General features: G+C 34.4%; 1 protein-coding gene across 1 annotated transcript; it reads right to left on the minus strand.

Annotated features, from left to right (window-relative positions):
• Positions 1-2,537: 2,537 nt before the first annotated feature.
• LOC108915359 (probable cytochrome P450 6a13) lies at positions 2,538-3,988 on the minus strand (the record flags this gene model as incomplete). Its single annotated transcript, XM_023455309.1, has 3 exons — positions 2,538-2,706; positions 3,019-3,270; positions 3,790-3,988. Coding segments are annotated over 3 exons (615 nt in total), but the record flags the coding sequence as incomplete, so codon positions are not given.
• Positions 3,989-7,532: the final 3,544 nt, after the last annotated feature.

Genomic DNA, 7,532 nt, shown 5'->3' on the forward strand with positions numbered 1-7,532 from the left:
CTATTTGTAATAAATTTCATAGACTTTATCAAAGAAAATAGTAATATCTTATTGTCTAAAATAATTGTTTTCTCAAAATTACAATATATTTTGATAAACTGTAATTAGATACAGGGTGTTAAAAAAGAGTGTAAAATATTTAAGGAGGTAATAGTATGAACCAAAATAAGCAGAAAAGTCTTAATAAACATGGGTCCGCAAAGTAACGGTTGCGGAGATATGGACCACTATTCGTTTTTCAAACATTTTATTTTATTAGGAATAAACCGACAAAGGAAGCTTTTAACAAACAAAAAACAAAGTTACAGAAGATGTTCAAAGTGCCCTCCGTCCATTTCCAAGCAGGCACGACATCTTCGTCTCAACGATATTCGAACTCTTTCGAAAACACCCTCCTTGGTTTGGATTTCTTGACACTTTTGATTAATCCGTAGCTGCAGCTCTTCCAGGCTATTTACAGGAGTACCATACACTAATGTCTTCAAATATCCCCAAACAAAGAAATCTAGAGGGTTCAGATCAGGCGATCTTGGAGGCCATAAAACAGGTCCGGCCCTTCCTACCCATCTATGTGGAAAAGTTTGGTGTAAATGCTCTCTAACGGCCATGGAAAAATGAGCTGGAGCACCATCATGCTGGAACCACATTTGTTGCCTCTGATTCAAAGGAATGTCTTCCAAAAACTCATACAGTGTGTTCTGCAGAAAGTTGAGGTAAGCAGCGCCTGTTAATCGGTTTGGTAAAACAACAGGACCTAGAAACCTGTCACCTACAATACCCATCCAAATGTTTAATGAAAAACGTGCCTGATGTCCAGATTCTATTAGAGCATGAGGATTTTCGTCGGCCCAAATATGCGTATTGTGAAAATTAAACACTCCATTTCTTGTGAACCCGGCCTCATCAGTAAAAAGAATGTTTGCAAGAAAACGAGGGTCTTCAGCATCATGACGTAGAAACCAGCGGCAAAAAACCAAACGTGCTTGATGATCATTTATTGGATTTAAGGCCTGTACTCGTTGCACATGGTATGGATAAAGCAGTTGCTCGTGAAGGATTCTCCAAACAAGAGGACCACTAATTCCTACCTCGGCTGATATTCTCCGCACACTCGTACCTGGATTCTGCTCTACCAGTGCTAGAATTTCTTCTTCTGCTCTAGGAGTGGATACCGACCTTGGTCTTCCGGATAAATGGCACTGTTTGCTCAAGGAACCGGTATCACGCAATCTTTGGTGAATTCTTCCAAACATGCGTTGTGAAGGAATCTGGCGATTTGGATAAGCGTCAACATAAAGACGTCGCGCTTCGGTGGCGTTCCCATTAGCACGACCATACATGAAATGCATGTCTGTTAATTCTGCGTTAGAGTAACCAGCCATAGCGAAAGAAAACTTGTGCACTGAGAACAACTGTCAAATACGTACTGTTTATTTCACTAAACATCAACCAACTATTATAAGAAAATACACAACGTTTTGCAAAATAAAAAAAGGGGCTAAAAAAACATAAAACATTCCATGTCTCCGCAACCGTTACTTTGCGGACCCATGTTTATTGAGACTTTTCTGCTTATTTTAGTTCATACTATTACCTCCTTAAATATTTTACACTCTTTTTTAACACCCTGTATACTTAATTCGAACATAGAAATAATAGGGTATTAAAACACATATTTTTTTAAAATTTTTTCATTACTACCTTAAATTTGGAGACAATTCAATCACAGTCTGAGCAAAGCGAAGGCTCCTTCTTTGGCTAAACTGAGCGATTTTTGGGTCCATTTTTTCTCTAAATACAGGGTGAGTTTTTTTCGATGTTTCCCCAGATCCCTGGGAAAGTAGCAAAATACAAAAAAGTTTAAATGAGGAAAGATATGCAGTTTTATGATCCTTATTAAATGTTACTTTTATTTTTTGAAAAAACGTCATGGCTGACTAGATGTTTGGAAAAATCCAAATTCGGTCAATTCCTTCAGATGCGTGTAGCTCCGTTGCTATTTATTTTACAAAAAAAAATAAATTACAAGGTTTCAGGTTTTTGCAGTGTTAATAAGACTGTGTGATCGAATTGTTCGTGTGGACTTTCATTTTCAAGTTATAACATAAACTTCAAGTTCTTTAAATATAAACCATAGTTGGCTATGAACTAAAAAAATGTCTTTTTTATGGTTTCCAACGATATAATATTTGGTATGGTTATTTTGAAAAATGGGGGAACTGCAGCCGTTTTTGTCTATGGCTTACATTTAAAAAACTTGAAACTTGAACTTGAGGACACTACATAAAAAAACTACCCAATCGACCACTGGAATGTAACTATAAAATTAATAAAGACTATCGTACTTGTATCACTTTATTTATGTATCTATTTGAAATAAAATATGCAATAATATATCAATATGACGGAAATGGTATAGCTTGACCAAATTCATCGAGCATCAGATGTGCGTGACACTTGCTCTTGTCTTCGTCTCTCCTAGGTAGACTCCCTTCTTCTGCGCATCTGTCGGACAGGATGGATTTGGTCAACTTGTATCTATTTAAACCTTCTCGATCTTCAACCAAATACCTCCAATGGGAGAGGTAAACTTTTCATGTGGATTCATTTTCAAAGGCAATTTAGTCTTCTCGCTTAAAGTAACTTGAAAGTCCTTCAAAATGGATGTCAGACCGACTTTAGTTTGTAGAATCCCAAATCTTTCACCTGAAAATCAATTACTAATAAGTACACTATTCACTTGTTCTCTCAGCCCTCGAAGGGGGGTGGGGGGAGTTCAAATAGTGCGGAGAGAAAAAATATGAATAGTGTTCAATTTGCAAATTGGCCAGTCATATTCACGTCAAGACGTTTCAAAACATCTTATCTTGATGAGTCCCTTCTTGAGAAAAAAAAAACAATATTCCTTTCTGGACTCTGATGACCTGCGGTTTAGTAAAATCAGTTTTTTTGACCACAAGAATCTGGCAGCTTGTAAAACCAATGCAGAGGGCTACCCTGCACAGTCACGGCACTTACCAATACACACTCTGGGTCCTTCCCCAAACGGCAGATGGGCGTAGGGATGCCTGGCCTTTTTATTCTCCGCACTGAACCTGTCGGGGTCAAAAACTTTGGGATTCTTGTAGTGGTCTTCGTCGTAGTGTATACCTGATGCAGGTATAAAGACCATGGTGCCTTTTTCTAAGATAAAGTCTTGACCAGGTATTTTGTAGTCTTCGGCACTTTCTCTTGTCAAAAGTGGAAGCGGAGGGTACATCCTGAGGGTTTCTGGAAAAAACAAGGTCATGTTTATTGTCATTTTTATATGCGTCTGTCACTGTCTGTAGACCGTAATTTCCACGTACAGACAGAATAAGCAAGAGAAGCGTTTGTAACATTTCCAACGAAATGAACTATTGCTAATGGTGAAATGAAACTCTCTCTCAACGGTATACAGGGTGGTCCGAATTTTATGCAGGAAACTTCCAGGACTGATAGAACTCTTTAAAATAATAGGTGTTTGCCTTATAAACATAGGTCTGGAACGGCCTCGTTTTAGAGATACAGGGTGTTGAAGTTGTTAAAAAAAAAATTAATTTTTTGTTTATATCTCCGGAATCTATTAACCGATCTGAACAAANATATAAACAAAAAATCAAATTTTTTTAACAACTTCAACACCCTGTATCTCTAAAACGAGGCCGTTCCAGACCTATGTTTATAAGGCAAACACCTATTATTTTAAAAAGATCTATATGCCCTCGAAGTTTCCTGCATAAAATTCGGACCACCCTGTACAACAAGTATCTCTTATTAAATAGAAAAGGAAATAGAAATGTTGTCTGGGCAAGCGTTCATTGGAGACTCCTCTTGTAGGGTCGCTAGCAGGTATCAGTATCCAGTCCCTGGTACACACCTGCACAGTTCGCTGGCCCTTTTCCTGGAACCACAGTGTGTGTCCCGCGTTCCTGATTTTCGACGGTTTCTTGTCGCTTGCAATCGTCAGCTAACCAATATTCTTTATAGGCCAAGAAAAAGAGCAGGGAAATGACCATTTCGCGACTTTTTGTTTCGGCAAGCTGAATTTATCACTATAGATGCTAAATATTATGTACAATAACATATTAGCTTCCACAGTCATAAAAATGGGGGAAGATGGTTTACAGGGTGGTTAATTGTATAATTTTTACGTAAATTCACGTTTTTCGCGTATAACATTTTCCGTTCATTTCCACGAGAAAACAGTAAAGTACTTTTTTTCGTCCTCGAAAGACCTGCAAAACTAGCCCTCGAGTGTCAAAAAATATTGATTTGATCAAAAGTTATAAACAGTAGAAGGTTATTTATTTAATGTTTTAATTAAACACTTATAAACTGCATTATTATTACCAGAACGTGTTGGCATCGCATTCTCATTCCTTATCACTGTCTAATAACTCACACGAAATCTGGAATCGGTAAGTTGAATAGATTACATGTTATTTATTTATTTATTTAGGAAAACGGAACATAAACAGGCTGACTAAGAGCCCAAAACAATGTTCACTAAATATAATTGATTTACAACCAAACATACATATATACACACACATATATACACGTATACACACATCATGCACATACACACATGAACATATACAAACATACACATGCATACAACCAAACATATATACACACACATATATACACCTCTGCACACATTATGCGCATACACACATACACATGCATACATTCACATATATATTACAGTATAGATACAGTATAAATACACTAATAAAATACAATAAATAACAATAAATAACAATAATATAACTATCTGTACTAACGGAATGTTGTTTATTTTAGTGCTCTTTTAAAGCTAACTAGTGACACTCTAAATATATCTACATTGGAAAATAAATTGTTGTAAGTTCTGAACATTCTGTTCAACGGCGAATTTTGTCCAGAGTTAGTTTGATAAAATGACTTGAAATAATGTAATAACTCTAAAACTTCTGGGTGGTACATAAATATTTACAAGACTTAATAAGTTAGGAGAGTCGATTAAATTATTCAGAAGTTTAAACAAAAATATTGCGTCATTCTGGTTTCTATTATTTTCTAAAGATCCAATTTTAAATGTTTGTTGTAGAAAAGCCGAATTCTGGAAAGTATATACCCCGGTCACTTTAAAATTCAGGTATCTAAGAAATTTGTTTTGAATAGCTTCAAGACGGGAGTTATGGGGATTCCAAATGGTTGAAGCAAAATTTATTAAACTATAGACATAAGCAAAATATAACGACTTTAAGGAATTTACCCTTCTAAAATCCTTAGATACTCTGATAATATACCCTAACATCTTACTACTTTTCAATGTAATGGAATCTATATGTGGGGAGAAAGTTAATTTTCTATCAAAAATAACACCTAGGTCTATTATCTCCTGTAAGTAAGAAAGCCTTTTGTTATTGAAGCTATAGTCAGATCTAAATAAATTTTTATTGCGAGTAAAACAAATATAATGACATTTCTTGAAATTTAAACGAAGTTTATTCAGCAAACAGTAGCTATAAAATGTATCATGTATGTATGACCTTATAAACAAATTAACCAATTATTAGTCTGGACGATCCCGAGGATCTTCCACAATCGCATTGATTTTTTTCATAATAATCCGTTGAAATCTATAATTTTTTTTCAAATTTCAAAGCAACCTGGATTTTTTTTTTATTTTTTAGCCGTAGTTGCGAAATGAAATATACGACGCACGCGCGTGATATAGTTATATATTACATATTCGGAAAGCTTATGAAAAGAGCTTTAAGTTAAAAAAAAATCGTCAAGATTCGTTGACAAACAACGGAGTTACAGACTGTCAAAGTTGACGGCCTATTGTTAAACAAATTAGGTTGGTAGCGGCAAAGAGAAATACTGTTATAACGGGCAAACCGAGTACTTTCCCAGATAAAAATATTTTATTTGTGGAAGTATGTTAAGTGCATAAGAAATATTGTCTATTTACTTATATTACAGCTTCAGAGATGTATGCAGGGTGGTCCGAATTTTATGCAGGAAACTTCGATTTTTTGTTTATATCTCCGGAATCTATTAATCGATCTCAATAAAATTTGGTACATATAATGTATGATAGTAGGCCTTATATTCCATCAAATATGAGCTTTAACGGTTCAACTAGTGGTGTACAACTGGACAGGGTACCTCCCTTTTTTACAAAAAATCCTACGCCACTGCATTTCTTACATGTCATTGTAACTGATTTATATTTTAATGCACAAAATACGTAAAAAAGGTGACTTTAATTTTTTCCCTAAGATTCGCCGTTCTCAAGTTATTCATACCAATACGATCCCCTTGTGGCTGACACTTCTAACGATAATATTACAAGAATATTTGTTTATGTTTAAAAGTAAGTGCAATTTGTAAGCACATCACAAAATTATTTACACTCCTTTCTACACCACCTGTGAGGTAGTGTGCGATATAAACAAAAAATCAATTTTTAAATACTTCAACACCCTGCATCTAACGGGGCTGTTCCAGACCAATGTTTATAAGGCAAACACATATTATTTTAAAGAGATCTATCTGAAGTTTCCTGCATAAAATACTGTATATTATGACAGTATTATAAAAAACGACCTATAAAACATGAATATCCCATACCTTGGTAATGAAAACAAACAAGCAGAGCGCGTATATTAACAGAGTGAAAATTTGGTCAAAAATTAATTTTTGTCGGACATATGTGAGTTCAGAGTTATTCATAATTTTGTGAACATAAACAGACATGCGATATTTAAAAAGATTATCTATCTTCAACCAACCGAGTTCCTCTATTTTATTCGAAACGTGATTATATTTCCTTAATCGATATACAAAATGTATCATAAATTTTGAATTTTTTGTAAACAATTTTTCCGCAATTCAATAATGGGGGTACCTATGCCTCAATGAGTTTTCTTCGAACTTTGAAATTCATGTGAATATTCATATACAGGGTGTTTCTTAATAACGTACTAATATTTAAGGAGGTTACTCTTGGGTCCAATTTAAGAAAAAAACTTCATATGAACATATGTCCTAAAAGTCTTAACTTTTGAACTACAGGGTGCTAAAGTTTTATGAAAAAAACATTTTTTTTTATAACTTTGGTATTACCTACCCTAGATATTTTTTCAAATTTGGTACACGCCTTCTATTCATCGAGATGCATTTTATGATGTACAAACAATTTTATTATTTTAGTCAGAGGCGTCTGTACAGGTTTTGTATCGAATATTTTTGAAGAAAAATATGTTAAGCCACTACTTTTTCTTTTAGTAAAAATCGTTTTTGAAATCCTCATTCCTTTCTGAGCAAATGTGGTGTCTTCAATTTTTTTTGTTTGATGTACGGTTTTCGCATAAAAAAATAAAATTCATTAATTTGCTTCTTATTGAACCACTTACGAGAAAAAAAAATTGTGTAACTTTGAACAATAATTTATTTAAGATAATAACTTTTAAACACTGAAATTATGAAATTACAGTAATCTACATACATTTTGG

The sequence above is a fragment of the Anoplophora glabripennis genome, unplaced genomic scaffold (assembly GCF_000390285.2).
Source record: "Anoplophora glabripennis isolate ALB-LARVAE unplaced genomic scaffold, Agla_2.0 scaffold155, whole genome shotgun sequence".
In the NCBI taxonomy this organism is placed as follows: Eukaryota; Metazoa; Arthropoda; class Insecta; order Coleoptera; family Cerambycidae; genus Anoplophora; species Anoplophora glabripennis.